The 25,861-nt window shown below is 47.9% G+C and overlaps 1 protein-coding gene across 6 annotated transcripts in view; it reads left to right on the top strand.

Moving 5' to 3' along the window:
- LOC119965268 (kelch-like protein 3) overlaps positions 1 to 25,861 on the top strand; it is a 156,640-nt gene that overhangs the window by 88,896 nt on the left and 41,883 nt on the right. For 4 of the 6 annotated variants that reach the window (XM_038795785.1, XM_038795780.1, XM_038795781.1 and 1 more), the window contains 2 exons: positions 17,614 to 17,730; positions 19,289 to 19,438. The exons of 1 other annotated variant lie outside the window; for it this stretch is intronic. In XM_038795785.1, coding sequence (XP_038651713.1) covers positions 17,614 to 17,730; positions 19,289 to 19,438 — 267 coding nt within the window. The remainder of the gene's footprint in view (positions 1 to 17,613; positions 17,731 to 19,288; positions 19,439 to 25,861) is intronic. One more of the 6 variants, XM_038795782.1, reaches the window with a different exon arrangement.

Raw genomic sequence — 25,861 nt, forward strand, 5'->3', positions numbered from 1 at the left:
TGTTTCCCCAGGATGCACATCAGAGGTGGAGGCAGCCAGCTGTCTGCCTTGTCCTGTTTCCCTTCGATGCCCCTGACGGGCGTCCTCTGGGGGCTCTGGAGGGCCCCGGCTCACATGTCGACGACACATGCACAACTGTGCCACCCTGTCCCGTGTGCTTACCTCGAGACACGACCTCATCAGACAAGTAGAACTCAGGGGGAGCTGGTGCCCACCGTCGCCACTCCATGGGGCAGGTCCGGCCTGGCACTCGGCGCCCACTCCTCCCAGTCGGTGCCCATAGGTCCCTGCAGTTCATTTAGGGATAGAGGAGTGGCTGGTTTGAGCCCCGGTTGCCCCTGCATCATCTGGCTCTACCAACTCTGGTGGTTCCCCATCGGCCTCAGCGATGCTCCTCAATGACTGGGACATGCTCTGCAGCGCATCGGCCATGCCCATCTGAGAGCCGGACATGCCCTGCAGAACCTCATCAAGGTCAGCCTGGTGCTGGGTGACATCCCCCCAGCGAGCCAGTCATTCTGCCAAGACCCTCAGCCATGGCCGTCACCGACTGCGTAGCGCCTTGGACACCTTCGCTGATGGTGCTGACGTTGTGCATCAGGCTCTTCACTGCAGTAGCCACCCTAGCAGTGTTGGCCTCGGTGTCATGCTTTGCTGGTGCCATCTCCTGCGCCTGTAGCTTCTGGGACTCCTCCAAGAGGCTATGGATCTGCTGGAGTGTTGCTGACGTCTACCTCTGAAGGCCCAGGTTGGTCCCTATCGTCTCCATCAGCTCCGGCTAACCCACCTCCACAATCTCAGCATCAGTCTGGGACCCAGCTGGGTCCTGGGATCCAGCAGCCCTCCGACTGCTGTCTCGCCTGGGGGTTCCTGCCTCCACCTGATGTGCATCATTAGCAGTGTGGTCCTCACCAGATTGAGCTTCAGAAGCCTGACCACTAACATTTCCCACCGAGGTGCATGTACCTGCGCTGGTGGGGGATGGGGTTGACAGCTGTGCCGCGACCACAGAGGCATCCTCGGAGCTCTCCTCCGAGGTGTCAGGAAATGGGGCCAGCCGGGATGGGCCGGAGCCGTCGGCTGGAGGATCTGTAGAAGAATGGACATGTGGTCAATGGTAGGGATGGGTCAGTCAGTAAGGCAATCACAACCCACCTTTGACAGATATCCCGGTTGGAGCCCCATGGTTCCTCACTGCTGCCTCTCCTTGGATGACAGATCTGTCCTCGGCCACACCGGTCACATCCAGGACCCGAGCCTTGAAGGAGGTGAGGATTCTCGAGTCTGGCACCCCTCCGCCGGTTTGGGCCCTCTCCCACCGATTGTGGGAGAGCTGTTCCTGCGGAGACACCGAGAAGACATCGTTAGCCATACACGTGATTTACAGTGGTGGGAGAGGGGCTGTGAAGGCGGGTTTGGAAGCGAAGGGAGAGGGAGGGCTGGGGGGTCACTTGGAGAGTTGGGGGAGTGGATGCTCCCTGGGGGAGGGGTTGGGGGTTGCGTTGGTGTCTACTCACTCGTGCTGCCCAGTGTAGGTCATTGATCTTCCTGCGCTGCTGGCCTGACCTCCTGGTCAGACTGTTTGACCTAAAGGCTGCCTCATCCCAGGCAGCACTGGCTTTCATGTGACTGACTCTCCTGGACCCTCAGGGGAACAGGACATCCCTCCTAGCCTCTACCGTGCCCAAGACCCTCCCAGGTCAGCAACCCGAATCTTGGGGCTGGTCTCTTCGGCGCCATTATGGCGAGCTGGCTTGGGTTGGCTGAGAAAGTGAAGTTTAAATGCTGCTCGACCTTGTTAGCAGGGGGCTGGCGAGTGCGGTCCCAAAATATCAGCTAGTGAGGTGTTATTTGCGGCTAGAAGCCCGTGAGGCCTCGTTAAGTGGACCAATAACGTTGAATTGCGTTGCCGGTCTCGCTGGGCCGAGTGCCGGGAAGCTCGCTGCACACTGAGAAAGCTTTCTGGAGAATCGCGCCCTTAGTCTCTGAAACGGAAAATCCTGCCCCAAGTGTTTAAGAGGTTACAAAATTGCAATTAATATAGTTATGAAAATGAATCTCTACTTTTCAATCCCTGGTACATATCTCAAAATGACTCTTGGACCCACCGTGAAACATCTTTTAAGGCTTTTCCTCAACATCTTAAGCCTCTTGGATCTGTAGCCTTGATAATGATGGGTTTGTCTAAACTGGGTTTAGCTGGTTTTGTCTGGATTCTCCACTTAATCTCTGGGGTGTTAAGGAAAACACTTAGATTCCTTCAGCAAACAAGAGGTTTTACTAATGAAATTCACAGGTGCAGCTAAATCCAGTTTGCAAATCTTTTCCCTCCAGTCTGTGTGATAAACATCACAGTTCTGTCGACTGCCAATCACCAAACCTGTGGAATTTGATTCTAATTATTTTCTGTCATGTTGGACTCTGGGTTGCTTCCAATCAATGCTATTACCTAGTTACCAAAGAATGATTATAAAGGGCTAAGTGCTATGTGTCAACTGAATATCATAATCGGAATGAGCTCAATTTACATTGGTGCAAAAAGCAAGCAGCGTAGTATGTATGCTAGGGAAACAGTGTGTTTTCATTCAGAATGTGTGTGTCCATTATTAATTCAAAGCCTATAAGATTAATTTAGCCAGAATAGCTAGAAACGTATTTTTGTGATAAACCAACCATGCCCATTACATATAAGACATATGGTGAAAACATTTTCTGTATATTTAGTCAGCAATTGTAGCTGTGAAATTGCTGAATGTCATAGATTACCAGATATGCTATTGAAGCTCAAAAGTGGGAAAAGAAATCCATGAATTTTAATTACATTGGTCAAGATTTTGCAGTGGTAATGATGGCTGAGCTGTCAGAATTCACCGCCATTACTCCACTGAAACAGACAGCGGGTTTGGAGACTGCCATGTGTTGAATAAAGGGTTCGCTGATGAGTCATCCCCAGACCACAATTTGTTGGGAAACCCATGAGCCAATGAACTATGAACTTTCATTCTTGCGGTTTAAAAACTCGTGAAATATGTTACACCTTGATTGAGGTTTTAATGACGTACTAATTTTATAATTACTGGTTCACCGGCCCTCAAATATTAGTTTTAAATTTGCAGAATGTCGAATTTCTCCATTACATGTAAAGAAAATCCAATGTTTTTTAAAAAATGAACGACTTTCATCTTTAGCTTCAATTTTAATGTAATCATGGTAATTTAGCTCAGCCTCAGACTTTTAAAATTCAAAGTAATGAGATAAAGGGCGCCATCTAACTAAAAAAAACAGAGTCCGTTCTGTGTGGGATTAGCCGGGGTCGTTCCCGGCATTTGTGGTGCCAGAAGCGACCCCCGCTGTATAACGGCAGTCTGTTTCTTTTTAGTGCCCTGGTGGGGATCCCCCCCCCCACCTCCACCTCAATGCCGCACTCAGCACCATCTCCTGCACTGAGGAGATCCGACAAGCGCCCAAATCTCTCAAACCCCCCCCCCCCATGCAACCCCCGGACCCTCCCTCCAATTGCCCAACTCACCTCTAAGGGGGTCATTGAGCCCAACCGCACCCCACCCCAGACAGGACATCCCTGGGCCCGATCCCGGCGTGGGCAAAATGCCAGTATGGCACCTTGGCACTTGTAGCCTGGCACCTTGGCAGTGCCCATGCCAGTCTGTCAGGGCCACGCTGGCACTTCCAGGCTTCCCTAATGGCACCACCAGGGTGGCACCAGCAGTTCCAGGGTGCCACGATGCCCAGAGGCCGACCAGCCAGGGACCTCCGATCGCCCAGGGACCAGTACTGAAAGCCACCTGGCTGGGGTCTTGTCGGCGAGGCTGATAGATGCCGAGTGGTCGTTAGATCCGGCATAAGCACAACTAAATTAGTTCTTAAATTCACTTAGTCATACAAGACTGGGTTCTGCCCATTGTAGCCGAGACCCAGATTGCGACGTCTCACGTCACCGGGTTTGATCTCGCGAGGCGTAATGGCCATCGGGAATCCCGGGGGAGTCCTCTCCCGGGATCTACTGGCTGTGTTATGCCCCGGTTCCAGTGGGACGTGGCCGGTAGATCCCACCCATAGCGCTGTTGATACTCAGTTTGCTGTCCGTGAGAGTACTTCAGTGTGATTGGCTGCTTACTCTGCCTGCTCACATTGTAAGAGATTCCCTTGAATTTGCCAAATTTAAATTGCTGCTGTGAAAGGTGAGATTGCGAAATCTTTGATTGCAGCTTTTTTGGAGGTCAGCGCTGAATGACATTGCTTTGCTGCTGACCACAAAATATGGGTCACTAAAAACATTCAGACTTTGGGTATATACAATGGAAATCAAAGATATGGGGCTGGATTCTCCGATCGGCGAAATCTTGCTGAAATCTCGTAGAGCGATCGGTCAGAGAATCCCTGTTTACACCGGAATTGGGTGCAGCGCCATTTTTGCGATGTTTCGCCCCCTCAAAAACTGGGTACTTCACATGGCGTATGGATGGCCTCAGGATGTCACCGGAGGCCCTCCCCCGATGCTCCGCCCCCGATGGGCTGAGTTCCCGACGGCGTGGGACACGTGTGCTCACACCGTTCAGGGACCTTGCGTAGTGGCTGTGGACCAAGTCCAAAGCCACCACAGTCGGGCCTGGAGCCGTTCCGCTGGCAGAGGGGATTCGGCGGGGGCGCGGGGGCCTGGTTGGGGGGGGGGGGGGGGGGGTTGGTGTGGCTGGTTACAGGGAGACAGCTTTCGGCAGGCCGAGACTGTGCGTGGCTGGCGCCATGTTGCACGGCGGATCCGCTGCAGGCCGCCACCGTGCACATGCCCGGCTAGTGACCTGGCAATTCTGTGGCCATTCCGCAGGTAAAACCGGGGCTTTATGCTGCACGGCTGCTAGCCCCCCACCGGACGGAGGATCGGTGCGGGGGCGGCGCTGACTTTCTGGCCGTAAGACCAGACGGTTCCTCACGATCTGAGAATCCAGCCCATGAATTTTATGTTGGTTACTGAGAAAGAAGTAATTTTTTGGTTCATGATATTCATTAGTGGTCTTATAAATTTTCATAGTATTAAGTTCCCAAATCTGCATGAATGACTGGGGGTATTTGTGGATAGCCAGCTGATTTGATTTTCTTAGGATTTCAGGATTCAGAATGGCGTTGTGTAGCAAAAACATTGCAGTGCTGGTTATTACTATTTTAGATGCACGACAAGGTATCTGACTGTTAACCCAAAATTTATACGGGGCGGCACAGAGGCACTGCTGCCTCACAGCGCCAGGGACCCGGGTTTAATTCTGGCCTTGGTGACTGCGTGGAGTTTGCACTTTCTCCCCATGCGTGGGTTTCCTCATGATGCTCCGGTTTCCTCCTATAGTTTGGCGGATTGGCCATAATAAAATTGCCACTTAATGTCCAAAGATGTGTAGGTGTTAGGCCCTAGGTAGGTTGCTCTGTCAGAGGGTTTGGTACAGACTTGATGGACCGAATGTCCATTGCACTGTAGGGATTCCACGATTTGATGGATGAATTTTCTTTTGCAAGTTATTTAACTTTCAATCCTGTTATTTCAAAAGTGAAATATGCTTCCAACCCTTGTGTTTCATGGCATTGTTTATAATAGGCTGATTGTATTGTAAGGATTGAGATATTTGTGAAACATTGCCTGAGTTTAGCTAACCAGCATCTCAAAGAATTATCAAATTCTTTCTCCAGCAACACAATATTGAAATATTTAACTATTAAAATCTGACTAATACCTTCCAAACAACTCTCATGCTGATGATAGGTATAACCCCACTTTGTGATATATTTTTATATCAATCACCATAACCACCCATTATTTTCCACCATTTTAGCTCCCATGCAGTTGCCCCTGATTCACAGACTTAGCCAGGGCTTTACTCCAGGGCTTTTGTCAATGCTGCCCTACAGCTTGGCTGCTGGAAGGTGTCTTGACAGTGGCCCTGGTTGAGCATTTGATGAATTTTATCTTGTATCACTCCAGACATTATTCAAAAAGATAGTTCTTTTTAATTTGACAAACTTCTATTTTACATTGAAATCATCATTCCACTCCCTTGCCAATTCAAGTCTGTTTTTCTTTAAAACTTGGTAAGAGTGATCATAACAAAAATGTTTGCACAATATAAGGAAGACATTGTAATAAGGTAGGAAAGGTATTGTAACTTTGTTTTGGTGAATATTATTTGTCTATATTTCTGCACAACAACCTCTTTAATCTTTGCTTAGCTCAAGATTTAAGTCCATTGGAAGGTCATAGCCAGTGTTTTAGAATCTATTACCAGCAGTAAAGTTTTATGATTAACTAAGAAGAATTAAGCAGTGTGATTTACTTTGGCTTTTGGTGCATAACTTCATTTAGCATGCGTAATTAAATGTAGCTTTGGGGGCTGTTATGTCTCGCATATATATCGTGTCAAGTTCAAGGGCGAGGGAAACAAATCCACATGCCCCAGTGCAGATGCCTCCTTAGTACAAGCTTTAAAACCAGATTGCTTTTATCTTTAAAACAATCCACATAAAAAACATGCTCGCACTTAACTGTCCTAATTGTGGTGTTAACGGAATATTTTGCTGATATGATAATTAACGGAAACAGAAACTGCATACCTATATGGCATCTGTCAATGCTGTTCTGGATTATTTCAGTATGATAGATGGATCTTTAATAATACAGGCCGAGTACCTCAAATCTGGCAACCTCAGGATCGAGTCATTTCCGGATTTCAGAACTTGCCAGTTTTCAGGAAAAACAATCAGAACACTTTAAAAGAAATTGGAATGCCTTATTTCAGCAATTTAGGTTAATGGCCATGTTACTGCTGATATTAATTCACTTTTAGCGCATTGGACTTAATAACTTTTTCATGCCTTTCCCCACTTCCCTACATCGGCACACCTTGTTCAAAATGAGGAAAGATCAAACTGAAATCATGTTAAAAATGCCCTATAATTGTAACAGAAAGCTAATTGTATTTTATTCATGCAAGGTTGTATAATACTCTTTAATAATTCTCTTTGAAATGGTTTGGGCCAGCATCAAGAAGGCAACAATGGAAGAAAGAATGGCTTTTGGGAATCGGGCTTCGATATGGGTGGCCTCAAAATACGAGACAGTAACCCCGTACTGTCGAAAGAATAAGCATATGTCCTGATCCCAAGTAAAATGCATTGCTAAATATTCTACCGCATTGGATTCCGCCTTTTGTTCTTTCTGGGGGAATTTGACCACTTCTGCCACAGTTGCACTTGGTCAGGTGGGATCAAGGTCTGCTGGAGCGTGGAAACCGTCAGGTGTGCAAAGCCAAACAGTACTTGGCAACTCCCCAAATTTTCCAAACTGGTTCGGGTCGGTTCAAGATTCACTGGAGCGTGGGGAAAAAGATGCCTGGTTTTTGGACGCCGCTGGTTTTTAGGTAGCCACATTTTCGATACTCTACCTGTACAATAAAATTTGGTGTCGACAGACGATAATTCTACTCTTTCACCATCATAAAGTGCAATTATATCTAGGTAATATATCACTCGGGTTTACAGTTTTGACAATGGTTGCTGGAGCGTTTTTGTACTCAAACAGCGTAAATTTAACATTTTAGAATTGTCCATTTTCTAAAATGTATAAAGTACTCTTATGTGTACAAAGTACTTTTTTTTAATGGTTTCATTGTTTTCTACATCTGATTCGACTAGCACAAAGTCTAATTTACAAATGGCATTTAGCTGGTTTATTTTCCTGTAATCTTGAGCACAGTTCTCAATAATAATAATCTTTATTATTGTCACAAGTAGGCTTTCATTTTCACTGCAATGAAGTTACTGTGAAAAGCCCCTAGTCTCCACACTCCGGCGCCTGTTCGGGTACACAGAGGGAGAATTCTGAATGTCTAAGTTATCTAACAGCACATCTTTCGGGACTTGTGGGAGGAAACCGGAGCCTCAGGGAGACACAGACACGGGGAGAACGTGCAGACTCCGCACAGACAGTGACCAAAGCTGGGAATTGAACCTGGGACCCTGGTTCTGTGAAACAATAGTGCCACCCTCTTAGCGTGGCCAGTTCACCTACTCTGCACATCTTTGGGTTGTGGGGGTGAAACCCACGTAAACACGGGGTGAATGTGCAAACTCCACATGGACAGTGGCCCAGAGCCGGGATCGAACCTGGGACCTCAGCGCCGTGAGGCCACAGTGCTAACCCACTGCGCCACCGTGCTGCCCTAACCATTTCAGTGTTGATACTGGAAAGCTTAAGTGTAAGAATTGCATGCTCGACTGAATACTCAACTACTCAATGGCAGTGCTAGTACGGTTTTAACTTGTTCATGCAGTGAAACGTTTTTGAGGAGTAACTCTGGCAATAGGTGAGATTATTCCAGTGGAAATAGTTAACTTCACTTTTCAAAAGCTTTTTATGCATTTCCCCCTGTGAAACTAGTAAGGAAACTTGACGCTGTGGAACTGTTAAATTTTGCTTTCAAATACTCCTGTGAAACACTTTGTGTTAAGTGCGCAAAGTAAGTATAAGTTGTTGCTGTTGCCGAGATGGTTGGATAAATGACGTGAAATAAGAGGGAAAGTAAGTAATGATATTCCACAAAGATCTGTTTGGAACCCCTGTTCCTCTACAGTATTTATGACTAATATTTAACAGGGTGACTAGTAGCATGATTACATTTGCTGATGACACAAAACACTGTGGTCAAGAAATAAGTAGAAAGTAGAATGACTATCTACAGAAAGGCTTGAAACATTTCTATGGATGGTTTGAGATATGGTAGATTTTAATTTGCATAATTGTAGACTAATACCTGTATCATCAGGTAACAGTAAGTCCAATGGCTGGGTTCTAGTGGTCTATGATAAAGTTACGGTGCTCACTGCTGACAAAAACCTTGGGCTGGATTCTCCGCCGCCTGTCGTCAGTGACGCCGTTCCCGATGCGGTGGAGAATCCAGCATCGGGGAAAAAAGGGAATCGTGTTTCCAATGCTCTGATCCCCCCTGGCGGCAGCATTGGGGTTTGCTCCATGCGCCAGCGGGAGGATAAAATAGGTCAAAATGAACCATTTGCATCCTATTAATGGCCTGGGAACTGGATTCTCCACGCCTCCGTGATTTTCCGGCCCTTTGGGCCAGGATTCACATGGTCATGGAATGGTACATGTATTTGCCAGTGTGATTAATTGAGTGATTTGATTTATTGTCACATGCACCGAAGTACAGTGAAAAGTATTTTTCTGCAGCCAAAGGAACGCACACAGTACATACATACTTCACAAAAAAAAATAGTTGACAGGGTACTTTGAGAATGGTACATCGACAAATAGTGATTGGTCACAGTGCAGAACAAGGGGCCAAACAAAGCAAATACATGAGCAAGAGCAGCATAGGACATCGTGAATGGTTTTCTTACAGGGAACAGATCAGTCCGGGGCCCTGAAACGGTGCACTTTGCGGTGTACCAAAGGGGCAAGTATTTAAGGTACGTGTCCTAAAGGTCCTTCGGAGCACCCCCTCCCCTCCACAATGCAAATCCTGCCCATCCCACACCCCAGAGACGCCCCTTTAACACGAAATACCCTATAACATGAAACACCCTATAACATGAAACACCCAATAACAGGGAACCCCCAATAACAGAGAACCTTCGTAGCAGAGAAACCCCCATAGCAGAGATCCACCCATAACAGGGAATCACCGCATTAAGTGCTTTTACTTCCTCTTTTCTCCGCAGAAAGCACTTAACTGCTTTTAATGTGGTCATGAATTGTCAATCATAGCTAGATGTTTATAAACATTGCAGTTTTTTTTATCATAGAATTTACAGTGCAGAAGGAGGCCATTCGGCCCATCGAGTCTGCATCGGCTCTTGCAAAGAGCACCCTACCCAAGGTCAACACCTCCACCCTATAACCCAGTAACCCCACCCAACACTAAGGGCAATTTTGGACACTAAGGGCAATTTATCAAGGCCAATCCACCTAACCTGCACATCTTTGTGACTGTTAGTTTTACAACGGGCTACCTAAGGTAAATTCAGGCGTGAAGGGAAATTAAAATAATAATCCAGACATCTGGCTGTCTGGAAGCTGAGAATTACAGGCTACTAAAATATAGTATAAAATATAATATAACATAGAAGCCTTGCAGTTCAGAGGGTCTGAGGGGGTTGAAAACCTTGAGATGTGGTTTTGGCTTTCCATTAAGTTACAGCTGCTGCTTTCTAGACATGGGTCTCAGGAAGCAGGTGTAAGACACAGGTGAGTGAAAAAGCAGTGTTTTTTTTTCACTGCTTTTGCCTGGACCTCCCTTTAGTTTCCTGGCAGGGATGCCTGATTGGGTGGGTGGAGGGGGAGGGGGGTGGTCTCTGCTGTGGGGATACGGGGGTTTCCTGTTCTGGGGGTTCTCTGTTAGGAGGACCTCCTCTGCTATGGAGGGAGATTTATTTGCTATTGGGGGATTCTCTGCTCTGAGGAAGGTCTCTGAAATATGGAGTTCCCTGTTACGGGGGGTTCTCTGTTATGGGAGCGCTCTCTACTATAGGGGCCTTCCTATTAAGGGAGGGTCTCTGTTAGGGATCTCTGGACTCTGATGGGATCTTAGGTGGGGGGTTTTGATAGGTTTTCTCGTGCGGGGTCTGGAAGGGGGTTGGGTAGACCCAGCAATTCCAGTGGTCGGTGTGGGGGTAGGATACCCTACATGTTTCTGGGTTGGGGTGGGGGTGGGAGGGGGGGGGGGGTGCGCAGGATTGGCGTTGCGGGGGGAAGGTGACCAATCACCGGACTTAGCAAGGGATTCTATTACGAATCATGCTGTTGGCCCGCCATTTTGTACTGGCGGCTGGACAGCGCAATTTAAAATAGAATCCCTTTCGATCGCCACCATGCATAAATTAGCATGGCAAAGGACACTGAATCACTTCGGGGACCACCCCCAGCGTGAAGCAGAAGCAATTTAGCTTCAGCAGGAGAATCTAGTCTCCCGAATAGAACATCCAGCCCCTTGTGATCTCTTGTGTGGATTTCACTTTTCCAGAAATTAATCTAAATCTGGCGCCAAGTCAGAGCAATTTCCAGGCATCCAGAAACAGTGATCCCATCCAGAGGGATCAGCAGCCAACCAAATTGAAGAATTCTCACCAAACACAAGCCACAAAGTTAAAAGCACTGATTATTCTGCACTTTTTAATATGATTTTACAGAGGGTGAAATAGGATTACAGTTGAAGCTGAAATATGAACTTTAGAACATAGAACATACAATATACAACAGTACAGCACAGAACAGGCCCTTCGGCCCTCGATGTTCTGCCGAGCATTGTCCGAAACCAAGATCAAGCTACCCCCCTCCCTGTCATTCTGGTGTGCTCCATGTGCCTATCAAATAACCGCTTGAAAGTTCCTAATGTGTCTGACTCCACTATCACAGCAGGCAGTCCATTCCACACCCTAACCACTCTCTGAGTAAAGAACCTACCTCGGATATCCCTCCTATATCTCCCACCCTGAATCTTATAGTTATGTCCCCTTGTAACAGCTACATCTACCCGAGGAAATAGTCTCTGAACGTCCACTCTATTTATTCCCCTCATCATCTTATAAACCTCTATTAAGTCGCCTCTCATCCTATTTCGCTCTAATGAGAAAAGCCCTAGCTCCCTCAACCTTTCCTCATAAGACCTATCGTGCAAACCAGGCAGCATCCTGGTAAATCTCCTTTGCACCCTTTCCAATGCTTCCACATCCTTCCTATAATGAGGTGACCAGAACTGCACACAATACTCCAAATGTGGTCTCACCAGGGTCATGTACAGTTGCAGCATAACCCCGCGGCTCTTAAACACAATCCCCCTGTTAATAAACGCTAACACACTATAGGCCTTCTTCACGGCTCTATCCACTTGAGTGGCAACCTTCAGAGATCTGTGGACATGAACCCCAAGATCTCTCTGTTCCTCCACATTCCTCAGAACCCTGCCGTTGACCCTGTAATCCGCATTCAAATTTTTTCTACCAAAATGAATCACCTCGCACTTATCAGGGTTAAATACCATCAACCATTTTTCGGCCCAGCTCTGGATCCTATCAATGTCTCTTTGCAGCCTACAACAGCCCTCCATCCACTACTCCAGCAATCTTGGTGTCATCAGTAAATTTATTGACCCACCCTTTAGCCCCCTCCTCCAAGTCATTGATAAAAATCACAAATAGCAGAGGACCCAGCACTGATCCCTGTGGTACACCGCTGGTAACTGGTCTCCAGTCTGAGAATTTTCCATCCACCACCACCCTCTGTCTTCCATGTGATAGCCAGTTACTTATCCAATTGGCCAAATTTCCCTCTATCCCACACCTCCTTACTTTCTGCATGAGCTGACCATGGGGAACGTTATCAAACGCCTTACTAAAATCCATGTATACAACATCAACTGCTCTACCTTCATCTACACACTTAGTTACTTCCTCAAAGAATTCAGTCAAATTTGTGAGGCAAGACTTACCCTTCACGAATCTGTGTTGGCTATCCCGGATTAAGCTGCATCTTTCCAAATGGTCAGAAATCCTATCCTTCAGGACCTTTTCCATTAACTTACCGACCACCGAGGTAAGACTAACTGGCCTACAATTCCCAGGGTCATTCCTATTCCCTTTCTTGAAAAGAGGAACAACATTCGCCACTCTCCAGTCCTCTGGCACTATCCCCGTGCACAATGAGGACCCAAAGATCAAAGCCAAAGGCTCTGCAATCTCATCCTTTGCCTCCCAAAGAATCCTTGGATATATCCCATCTGGCCCAGGGGACTTGTCGACCCTCAGGTTTTTCAAAATTGCTAATACATCTTTCCTCAGAACATCTACCTCCTCCAGCCTACCCATCTGTATCACACTCTCATCCTCAAAAACATGGCCCCTCTCCTCAGTGAACACTGAAGAAAAAGTATTCATTCAACGCCTCTCCTTTTTCTTCTGACTCCATGCACAAGTTCCCACTACTGTCCTTGACCGGCCCTATCCTCACCCTGGTCATTCTTTTATTTCTCACATAAGAGTAAAAAGCCTTGGGGTTTTCCTTGATCCCACCTGCCAAGGACTTCTCATGCCCCTTCCAGCTCTCCTAAGCCCTTTTTTTTAGCTCATTCCTTGCTACCTTATAACCTTCAAGCGACCCAACTGAACCTTGTTTTCTCATCCTTACATATTCTTCCTTTTTCCTCTTGACAAGACATTCAACCTCTTTTGTGAACCATGGTTCCCTCACACGGCCATTTCCTCCCTGTCTGACAGGGACATATCTATCAAGGACATGCAGTATTTGTTCCTTGAACAAGCTCCACTTTTCATTTGTGCCTTTCCCTGACAGTTTCTGTTCCCATCTTATGCTCCCTAATTCTTGCCTAATCGCATCATAATAACCCCTACCCCAATTATAAACCTTGCCCTGCCGTATGGCCCTATCACCAGTGAAAGGCACCAAATTGTGGTCACTATCTCCAAAGTGCTCTCCCACAAACAAATCTAACACTTGGCCCAGTTCATTACCCAATACCAAATCCAATGTGGCCCCCCTCTCTTGTCGGCCTATCCACATATTGTGTCAGGAAACCCTCCTGCACACACTGTACAAAAACTGCCCCATCTGAACTGTTCGACCTATGGAGGTTCCAATCAATATTTGGAAAGTTAAAGTCACCCATGACAACTACCCTGAGACCTCCGCACCTATCCATAATCTGTTTTGCAATTTCTTCCTCCACATTTCTATTACTATTTGGGGGCCTATAGAAAATTCCTAACAGTGTGACCGCTCCTTTCCTATTTCTAACTTCGGCCCAGATTACCTCAGTAGGGAGATCCCCTTCAAACTGCCTTTCTGCAGCCGTTAAACAATCCTTGATTAACAATGCTACTCCTCCACCTTTTTTACCACTCTTACTGAAACATCTATACCCCAGAACTTCCAACCGTTCCTGTCCCTGTTCTAACCATGTCTCCGTAATGGCCACAACATCATAGTCCCAAGTACCAATCTACGCTCCAAGTTCACCTACCTTATTCCGGATGCTCCTTGCATTGAAGGAGACACACTTCAACCCATCTTTCTGTCTGCCGGTACACTCCTGCGACCTTGTTACCCTCCTCAGTACCTCACTACTCTCAACACTGGCTTCTGGACTACAGCTCGTTTTCCCAGCCCCCTGACAAATTAGTTTAAACCCCCACAAACTTAACAAACTTATTTTATAAATATGTGAAATTTTCATCCTAATGGAAATATTTGACATTCCATACATATTCAACAACAATTATAAACTTACCCACTTGCACCTCATTCAACAAGTGTAACGTTTTCACATTGAGACTTAATACCGTTAAAGTAGCAGTTATAATTAATTCAGAGATTTCTAATTGATTATATCCGAGGGGACATGCAGCCGACCCTATGAAGAAGCGTAGAATCACTGACAGCACGGTTTTAACTCTACATTTAACTGCCTATCCGTGGAATCCAGAAGTTGCTAGCAATTTCAGAGAAGCTGTGGCTGGAAATGCTGATTGTTACTACCACAAAGTCTGGGCCAATATGAAATTTAGAGGCTGGGAACGATCATTTATTCTATGTTGTTATGAACCTCAAAGAGACTGGTAACCTAATAAGAAACGAATCCCCAAACAATTCAGCCAAAATGAATTGATGGACAAGATTTCACTTTTGAAAACTTTAAAAATCCCAAATCAACAAAAAGATTAAACAAATGTTAACAGCCAAATGGGTGGTTCACTCAAATTTCACTTCAGATAGTTGATACCACAAAGACCTCTCTCACAAAAACACAAGCACGCTCATCACTTCCCACACACGGGGTACCACGGCAGTTTCAAAGTTCTTTAACTTTGCCTTCAGTACATAGGATCCCTCACTTTTCCCACTTAATGGATTTGGCCCTTGGGTCACTATCACGTGCAGACATATTCCATCCCAGGTTAACCTAGGATATGGTTAACACCAACAACGCCTACATCTATGAACTCTCTCGCACTCTATTTTTTATTCTTACTGCCAAACAGAAAACTACCTTTACTTGCTGCTCCTCGCGCTAGGGTTGCATTTTACACACCATGCACGGGTGGGTTTGGTGAAAGGGGGGCCCATTAAATCCAACCTGCCCCTGTCCCTATCGCAATTTAACTAGTGGTGGGAGAGACCCATGCCAAGGGCAACCCTGGGCTTGTGGGGGAGAAGTGGGAAGCGGTCGGGGGGGGGGGGGTTTCATCCAAATTTCCTCCCCCAAATGGCTTCTCATCCCCCCCACCCCTCTCCCCTTCCCCTCCTCCTTCCCCCCTCCCCATCCCCTCCCCCTTGCCCCCTCCTCTTCCCCCCCCCCCCCCCCCTCTACCCTCCCCTCCAACAGGCATTCTGTATCTGCATATGTTGCAGCACAAGCTTTAACTTGATACTCAATTAGCTTCTGCTTCCCCTTTTTGCTTAGCCAACTAAAGGAACCTCAGCCAGTGTTTAACTTCTCAGAAACGATGTTATACCCAGGAATTCCAATTATACCCCTTTCCAGAATTATCTCGAACTTCACTTTAGAGATATCTCAAAAATACAAGTTTTGACAAGATACATAGTTTGTCACAACTCTAAAAGCATCTGCTCAATGTGAAAGGCAAATATTAATAAGTCTAAGTAATTGGGTGAATCTAAAAGGCATTGGGTCATAGAACAAATTTTCACCAACATGCAACAAATCTTTTCCAAATATGATATTTAGTTTTGGTCCCCACCTCAAAAGAAATATGGATGCATTGGATAGGGAAGGCAAGTTGGATGACTTTAGAACTTGGGGGTCTAGGTTAGGTTAGGAAGAGTGTTCCATACATCTAATCATACTAATTCTTAATTGGACTCCTTCACTTATGGATCTCCAAAAGTTGGAAGTTTACACTTGCTACTCTCCATTAGGAGCTGGTTTGATATTGAAGGTGTTACACCTGGTCTAGCCAGTCATTCCTTGCTGTCTACAGAAATTGGATATACCCTTAGGGAAATACTAGGGCAACAGGTCCATCAGTGAAGAAAACAGCCCAACTGAAATCAAAGGCAGGAGAGGTCATCACTTACTTTAGTAAACAGATGGCGAGATGGGTGGGGCACTTCATTGAATTCACTCCAGGGAAAACACTGAATGAGGAAGCTCTAGACACCATAGGGACCTTGCCTTACTTGCAAGAGCTAGGTTGGTCAGTGCCTCAAGACATACCTGATGTCAAGATTATGACCTTGTTCCAAAACAAAGGTGACTGTAGTAATTGCAACAGCTATCGAGGCATCTCCCTACTGAGGATCATGGGGAAGGTATTTGCCCCCGTTGCCCTTGTCATCATGCAAATGTGTCTCAGATTTCATCGTGATTTCAGAACTGGAAGACCACAATCGACACGAAATTTTCTGCCTGAAGAGCAGCAAAGAAATGCAGTGAACAAAGAAGACCATCAAATATTGCCTTCATTGATCTCACTAATTCAGACGTCCTGGAGCATATTAATTCAGTCAGCAGACAATGACATCTGCAATGGCTCAGCCTGTACACTTAATTTGTGACATGACAGCTGTATACCCAAAAGCCTTCTGCACGGTCAACGGGCTATTTGCCATGGCATTCTGGACATTGTACCTCCATCACAAACGCACCTGCACGCAGGATATGAAGATAGAGGACATCGACACAGACAACTGGGAGACAGTTGCTGATGGTCAGGACCACTTTTTAACCTGACTGTTGGGGGGCGTTGGAAGAGATGAAGAGAAACTAAAAGCTTAGTTGGCCAAGAAGAGGGCCCAAAGAAAACTACAGAGGCCAGCAGATCTTGTGTCTTCTCAGCCGACTGCCTTCATCTGCAGTAATTGCATCAGAAACTGTCAGGCCATAGAGAGGGTGGTGAGCCATCCAAGGCAATGTATAACAAAGTTGACCACCAAGGCGCAAATCAGTGTCTCATGCGATGGAAGGCTATGAGCAACACTTCAATGAGGACCTGGTTTGACATTGAGAGAGATATACCTAGACTTGCCACCATACCTTACCATCAACTGCAGAAATGGAGCTCGCTAATGGGGGCAATGTTAGGAATGCCTGGCAACATGGACAATGCCTGGATTCCTGAAAATTATGGTCTCAAATTATATTGTTTTTCAGTTTTAAAGGGCTTTTGGTGACAGAATTGTTACCTTTTATGGGGTATCCACCGTCTTTCATGTCAGCCATCTTTAACCAGTGTTTGTTGCCGATTTGGAGTATGGAATTGTGGGGGTGGGATCATATCCGGATGCTCCCCCATCTCCCAAATGCTTACTGCTCCTTTTCCCTTCTCATCCCCTTTTAAACCAACTAGAGTTGACTGGTGGGCTCAATGTTAGTATAACTGCTGGGATATCTCCAGGCAAAGTGCAATTGAAGGAAGAAACTATCTTACTTTGATTTAGACAAGAGGCCACAAGTACAAGATTTGAGCAAGAACAGAGGTTGGAGCATAGCTTTAGAATTAGATTACAAAAGTAAATGCTCACTTTAGTTTATTCAGACTTCCACGTGCTTCTTTCTCACCCGGCAGGTATTTGAAGCCGTTATATCTTGGATAAAGTATGACAAAGAAGCTCGCCTGGACCACATGGCAAACCTAATGGAAAATGTTCGTCTTCCTCTGCTTCCACGGGACTATCTTGTACAGGTTAGCAGCAGTGCTAATGGAGTAGGGACCTAATGTTAGGTAGAGCCCATCGTAATACTTTTTTTTGTAGTCAGGAACATGTTTTATTGCCAGGTTTTAATTTTCAAAAACATATTGACGCAATTAAGCAGAAATAGAAGTGTAACCAAAAAATATTAAATTTAAGTTGAAAAGGAACAAAATTCCATCCAGTTGCGAAATAATTTTTGACTTTCGTTTACAATACACACAAAATAATTTTCTAGAAAATCTACTTGAAAAAACTTTATAAAACATATTTACTGCAAACAGGAATACCTTTTGTAATTTAATTTAAAATACCACATGAGAAAAAACATGGGGCTGGATTGGGAACAGAGGATTGTCAAATAATGGTGAAGGAAAATGGTGTTGGAGTGCTCATTACTCCACTGCCGCTGTGCGTTATACCAGCAGTGTGGAAGCTGATGGATAGCCTTCCAACCTAGAGATCAATAAAGCCAATTCTGTGGTCAATGAAGGATCTCTTTCTGCTGCTGCAAGCAATTTGCCAGCAACGGGTGGGCCTCTCTGCTGTGTGGAGAGACTGCAAGTTGAAACCTGACAGCCTCCTGTGATTGTGGGCAGTGGGATGGGTGGGATCCTCTTGGAGGGTCCCCGGCAGCAATGGGTGCTCCCATAACACACCCTTGCCAGTGATTGGCCCTGGTGTTCTTAATGGACAGGAGGGCAGCTTGCCTGCATGGCATCCTCGTCTTTAAGGAGCAGCCCCATCAATGGCCTCCGCATCTGGTGGCTGCTGAACTGCAGATCCTCCAATTTCCCAGTGGCTTTTGTGGGCAGTAGCCCGTCCTTTAAAGGGAGGAGGCCCAATGGCAAATAATTAGTTGCTGGACAGTGGAAAATTGCGGACGGGGATACCGCAAATGGCTGAGGTGGGGTTGGTTCAAGCTTTGTGACATTTGTCAGGGCTCCCCCTGCACCAATTAAAATTCAAGCCATAGGAAATTTATGGCACGGAAGGTGACCATTCAGTCCATTATGTCTGTGCTGACCAGAAAAGAGCTAATCAGTCCGGAATCGGCATTACTTCACCTTTATCGCTGAGTCAAAATCTTGGAACTAAGCCCTACTGGCACAGTGGGTGTACCTGTACCTCAGGGACTACAGCGGTTCAAGATGGCAGCTGACCACCACTTTCGCAAGGGCAACTAAGGATGGCCAATAATTGCTGGCCTCGCCAGCAATGGCTCACATCCTGTAAATGAATAAAAGATCATTTCTGAAGTCCACTTCAAAATACCAAACTCCTCTTTTCGTATTTTATCAAATTTGATTTGATCCCATGTGCATGCAAGACATAATGTCATGCAATGTTTGCACAAAAGTTGGTTTTCTCTTTCAGTTCTGGAGAAACATTTAGGGTGAGTGTTGTGCCATGTTACAGGACTTTATTTTCCTTTATCTGGCACAGTGCAACCTTTAAAAATGAGGCAGCATTTGTAATTGTATGTCAAGCCATATTTGTTGATGACTCTTGCTGATGTGATTCACATGCCTGTATCCCCGCTGCATGCAGACTGTAGAAGAAGAGGCTTTGATAAAGAATAATAATACATGCAAAGATTTCCTAATTGAAGCCATGAAATACCATTTGCTTCCTCTTGATCAACGAGCTGCAATAAAGACAGCGCGCACAAGACCAAGGACCCCAATCAGCCTACCCAAGGTAGGAAAGAAAATGTTTTAAAGTTTGAAATAAAATCAACTACATGTTTTCTTTTCCTGACCAGTAGCTTTGCTAATATGTCTTCTACAGGTGTGAGTGCAGACTGATCAGGCTGCTACCATAGTCTAAAACTGCCATCCAATGCTGAACTAAGATTGGTCAGAAGTAACAACGGAATACTTTCTGCCGGCACATTCTGGGCATGGAGCCACATTGACCGGCAGCATTTATCAAGAATTTTTGGTTTCATGTGTATAGTTTCAGGTTACCTCACAGGCACTTCACAATGATATGTGCGATTGGAAAAATACCACTCCAATATAGTAAGATGTTTTACAACACCAGGTTAAGGTCCAACAGGTTTGTTTCGAATCACTAGCTTTCTGAGCGCAGCTCCTTCCTCAGGTGAATGAAGAGGTGGGTTCCACAACCACATATATAGACAAAGTCAATGATGCAAGACGATACTTTGAATGCGAGTCTTTGCGGGTAATTAAGTCTTTACAGGTCCAGACAGAGGGACTGGAGAGAGGGATAATCACAGGTTAAAGAGACGTGAATTGTCTCAAGTCAGGACAGTTGGTAGGATTTCGTAAGCCCAGGCCAGATGGTGGGGGGGGTGAATGTAATGCGACGTGATGTGTTTCTGGAACCCACCTTTTCATTCACTTGAGGGAAGGAGCTGCACTCTGTAAGCTAGTGATTCGAAACAAACCTGTTGGACTTTAACCTGGTGTTGTAAGACTTCTTACTGTGCCCACCCTAGTCCAACGCCGGCATCTCCACATCATAGCCCTCCAATATATATAGAGAAACAGATAAAGACAATGTGGACTAGTGATACTGAAGGCATGGTACCATTTTATAGTATCGCATTGACAGTAACAGTGATACGGAGGTATTATTTTCATTGCTCTTGGGATGTGGGTGGTGCTGACAAGGCTTCATTTATTGCCCACACTTAGTTGCTCTGAGAAGATTGCCGTGGACTGTCATGAACCACTGCAATTCAATGGAGCTCTCACAATATGTCACAAAGGGTATTTGAGAGCTTTGATGAGTTATAGTGAATAAATATCATTATATATCCAAGTCTGTGGGAAGGAACTAGTAGCTGATTTTTTTTTCCTGACACATTCATTCACGGGATGTGACCATTGTACCCAAGAAGCAAGTCATTGACTCCAGCTCAATGGACGCACAAATCACTGCCCTGGTGACAGTATAGAACAGATTAGACACAAGCTTGAGCAACAGCCTCCAGACTCCGATGATTGGTAAGTATGGTGCTGTGTCTCAGGTTTCTTGGGATGCAGCAAGGCCATCAGCAGGCAGCATCAGAGGGGGAGGGTGGTCAGGAGGCAGCCTTACAGGGAAGGCATATGAGAAGAAGATGGTGTTGTCAGGGCATGAAAATGTGCATTGGGAAGAGCCTGGTATCTTGGGTGTGATGGGGACTGATTGTGGGTGCCGTCAGTGTAGATAAACGCAACGAGGGGCCTATAACGTTGGTGCTATTCATGTTTGGGTCCTGTGGGTCAAACCCAGGGTGCTGGCTGGCTGGCAGAATGAACATTGACAGTCACAGGGAGATTTTCCCTTCAGAGGGGACCACTTCACTGGGGGATGCCACCCAGCACCAGGCCGACCTTGATGAGGTTCTGCGAGACATGTCCCTCTCTCTGATGGGAATGGCTGTAGTGCTGCGGAGATTATCCCAGTCGCAGGGCTGACGCACTGCAGAGCATGTCTCAGTTACTGAGGAGCATCGCCAGGGGCATCAACACCATGGTACAGACATTGGGGAGCCGCCAGGGCTGGCACAACCAGATGATGCAGGGGCAGCTGGGGCTCAAACCAGCTGCCCCTCCGTCCCAAGGTGGCATCGATCGGGAGGAGGGGGCGCTGAGTGCCAACCCAAACCCGTCCCATGGACTGGGGTGGTGGCCACCAGCTCCTCCGAGTTCCACCCCTCTGATGAGGCCGAATGGCAAGGTCACCCTGTCCCATGTGTCGCCAGCAATTGATCCGGGGCCCACCAGGGGCATCAAAGGTCACAGGATGAGGAAGGCAGCTGGCATCTTACACCTCAGATATTCATCCTGGGAAAACACCTAGATGTAGTGGTCAAGCTAGGATGGCAAGGCACCTTGAGGATCACTGAGGGCACCAGGGGAGGGGCGAGGGTGTGGTGGTGGGGTTGGGGGGCTGCAGGCAGGTGTTGGGGGAATGCGGGGGGGGGTGGCAGCGTTGGGAGTGGGGTATTGTACAGCACATTAAACTCTTTTTGCACTACCATTTTGATGCCTCTATCACTTTCTTCCACAGTGCAACTAACCTCTGAACCCTTTGCACATCTCTCCAGGCATCCCCCTCCCTCCCCGTGGCGCTCACCCACCATCCGTCCGTGGACATATCCCCGGAACTGTGTCCCATCCCCTGGGTGTTTTGATGTTGCATGTGTAGTGATGCCTCCTGCAGTGTTCAAGCACACTGTCAAGGTGTGATTGGGATGCTAGGAAATGACTCCCGCATTCTACATGGCCCACCCACTCACAGGAATCCACTTGGCATGTGTCAAGTGCTCACTTAACCACGATTGCATAATTCCATATCAGCAGTAGCCTTCAGCAGCACTGCCAGAGGCCTCAACTGTTGGTGGGGGATATTGTTGATCGGTGGGCAGACTGGCAGGGACAAGGGCTGCTCTGGAACGGGTACACAGTATCCAGGGGTTGGCATGATGGTGCCGTGAGCAGTTGCCCCCCCCCCCCCGGTTGCGTCCCCAGCACCTCTCCGCTCCACCGCTCCATGGCAACCCACCCCCTGCGAAGGGTACCCCATCTCCAGGCGAGGGTCCCCCACCCCCCGCCAAGCACTGGGGCAGGAAGCCCAGCGCCCCCGGGCTCTTTGCCTGTGAGCAAAGATGGCTACTAACTTCCTTGGCTCCCCACCGAAGCCCTTCCGCCAGGTTCACGTTTTTCAAAAGGAGTACTAATTGGTGCCAGCGTGATCACTTGGCGGGGAGGCCGCTGAATGAGGGGAGGCCGTTGGATGTGGGGTCGCTCTTGCTGATTGTATTGAAATGTAGCTTAAGTGGTGATAATTGGTTTATGGCGAGATCCCAATTTCGCCTATGGGAGTGGGCTGGTTGCATCGCAAACTGTTTGGCTCCCAGTGCGGATCTCGTTTTTGGCGTCTCCCGCTATTCATCGGCCACGTTACGCTTGAGCAGGAACGTAACGAGGCTGGAGAATCGCACCCAATGTGAGAAGATACTGGCAATTAACATAAAAGGAACCCAAAAATGTTTCTATAAGTATATAAATAGTAAAAGGGTGCTAAACTGAGGAGTGGAACTGATTAGGGACTAAAAATGATTTATGTTTGGAGACAGGTAAAGGTAAAGTCGCTATTGGTCCAGATGACCCTCTTTGATGGGGAGAGCTGACTGGTGATGGTTTAACCTGAGGTTGCACCTCAGGCGAGGGGCAAGGTTGAGAAGGTCATGAATAACCTCAACCGGTACAGGAATTGAACCAGTGCTGCTGGTCTTGCTCAGCATCATGAACCATCTGTCTATGAAGTGAGCTAAACTAAGGAGGCTGAAGGTATGGCTGAGGTACTAATGAATAGTTTGCATCTGTCTTTACCAAGGAAGAAGATGCCACCAAAGTCATAGTAAAAAGGGAAGTAGTTGAGACACTGAGATTCAAAACTAATCAAGAAGGCATATGAGAAAAGGTTGGTTGTTCTTGGATAAACAATGGATAAATCTCCAATACTGGATCGGGTGCAGCTGAGGTTAATAGGAGAATAAGGGTGGAGATTCTTGGAGAGACAAACCTTGATCTTCCTTAGATATGTGGGTGCTGCCAGAGGACTGGAGAATTATAAATGTTAAACCTTTGTTCAATCAAGCTGCAAGGATAACCCCAGCAACATCAGGCCAGTTAGTTTGACCTTGGTTGTTGGGAAAGTTTTGGAAACGATAATCCAGGACAAATGGAGATTAATGAAAATGAGCATAAATTATTTAATGGCAAAATGTGTTTAACTTCGAGCTTTTTGGTAAGATAAGGGTCGATGAGTGTATGTTTAGACAGTTATGTGTATACAGACTTCCAAAAGACATTTGATGAAGTGCCACTTAAGGCTTGTTGGCAAACTTTGAGCCTATAGGATAAAAGAGACAGTGACAACATGGCTACGAGTGGCTGAGCGACCCGTACCGGTGCGAAAAGCGGCGTGAATCACTCCGGCGTCGGGCTGCCTGGAAGTTGCGGAATCCTCCACAATTCCGGGGGCTAGGTCGGCGCTGGAGGGTTTGGCGCCGTGCCGAAGGGCCGCCGCCGGCCGGCGCGAGTTGCCGCATGTGCAGGACTGCCAGTGTGTTCTGGTGCATGCGCAGAACTGCCAGCGTGTTTCCTGCGCATGCGCAGAACTGCCAGCGTGTTTCCTGCGCAAGTGCAGGGGGTTTCTTCTCCATGCCGGCCATCGCAGAGCCTTGCAGAGGCTGGCACGGAGGGAAAGAGTGCCCCCATGGCACAGGGCCCGCCTGCAGATCGGTGGGCCCCGATCACGGGCCAGGCCATCGTGGAGGACTCCTGTAGACGGCCGACAAGCCAGGTCCCGCCGGGATGGACCATGTCCATGTCACGCATGCGGGACTGGCCGAAAACAGGTGGCTGCTCAGCCCATCGTGTCTCGGAGAATTGCCGTGGGGGCTGCTGCCAACGATCCCTGCCCGAAAACCGGCGCCTGAGAAGTTGGCAGCCGGGGCGGAGCGGGATTCAGGCCCCCCCCCCCCCCCCCCAACCTTCCCGGAGATTCTCCAACCCGGCGGGGGTTGGAGACTCCCGCCCCTGGGCTTTATAAATACATGTTTGGAGTACAAAAGCTAGGATGTTATGTTTAACTTATATAAAAACACTGGTTTGGCTCAGCTGGAGTACACTTTCCAATTCTGGAAATATACTTTATACTTCAAGAATTGAAGATACTTTAAGAAAAACGTGAAGACAGTAGAGAGGGAACTGAGGACGATTTAAGAGAAAACTTCCATGGATGAAGGACTTCAGTTATCTGATTGTTTTGGAGAAAATGGGGGGTCTGTGGAGGGGGACCCTTTAGGCAGGGGGTCCCTGGGGGGGGGGTCCCAATGTTACAGGGGTCCCTGGGGAGGGAGAGAAAGTTGGGGTCACCCCCATACTTGGGGTGGGGGGGGGGCACCGAAGCAATCCGGGGCTTGGGCTGCTGTGCAGTGGGGGGGGGGGGGGTGGAGAGTCGTGGTCAATTTGCGGTGGGGGGGGGAGGGGGAGACGGCTGGCCACAGGACCTAACTATCGGGCCGCCCACTCAAGGTGGCAGCCGATAGCGGGATTCCCTGGGAATCCCTTGTATTCCACGCTATGCATGAATTTGCAGGGCATGGAACACTGAATTGCTTCCTGCTTTACGACCGCAAGAGGATTGTAAAACTAATGCAATTCATCTCCGGCGGGAGAACATAGGACGGGATTCTCCAGGATAATCCCTGGTGGGAGGCGCGAATCCCACCGGACGGGGGCAATTAGCAGCGCCCCCCCCCCCCCGGCGATTCGCCGGGCCCCGATGAGCTGAGCGGCGACCATTTTTGGCCAGTCCCTCCGGCGTGAATCACTCAACTCATGCACTGACATGACCTGGCAGGTGAGTATGCATGGGCGGTAACTCGGGGTGCCGGGGGGAGGGGGGGGATCCGACCCCGGGGCGGGGGGGGGGGGTCTCACCATGGTGACCTGCGATTGGTTCCCACCGATTGCGGGCGGACTTGTTCCGTGGGGGCACTTCTTCCTTCTGCGCTGGAACCCTGTAGGGCTCCGCCATATTGCCCAGGGGCTGGCGCGGAGAGAACCCCCCGTGCATGCGCAAAAATACGCCGGCCGGTCTGCACATGCGCGAGATCATGCCAACTGTTGCGCACATGTGGGAACTCGCGCTGTCCCTTCACCGCCGGCTGGAGTGGCGCCAACGTAGCCCCCTAGAAAGGTGAGAATTCCTCACCTTCGGGGGCAATTGACGCTGGAGTCGTTGGCGCCGGTTTTCCCGCCGGCATGGGGTCCTAGTCTCCAGAAGGGAGAATCCCGGCCAAAGGGCGTGATTCTACGCTACCCACGCCGGGGGAGAATCGCGGGAGGGCCGGGCGACTCATTTCACGCCCCCCGCGATTCTCCCACCCCCCGCTCGGAAGAATCACCGCTCGCCGTTTTGCACGGCGACCGGCGGTTCCCCGACCCGGATGGGCCGAGCGGCCTGCCGTTCCCGACCGTTTCACGATGGCGGCGACGACACCTGGTCGCTGCCGTCGTGAACGTGGGGCCAAAGGCCCGTTTGTGGCTTGTGGGGGGCAGAGGGGAGTGAGCACCACGGCCGTGCTCAGGA

Source organism: Scyliorhinus canicula, chromosome 4 (genome assembly GCF_902713615.1).
Source record: "Scyliorhinus canicula chromosome 4, sScyCan1.1, whole genome shotgun sequence".
Lineage (NCBI taxonomy): Eukaryota > Metazoa > Chordata > Chondrichthyes > Carcharhiniformes > Scyliorhinidae > Scyliorhinus > Scyliorhinus canicula.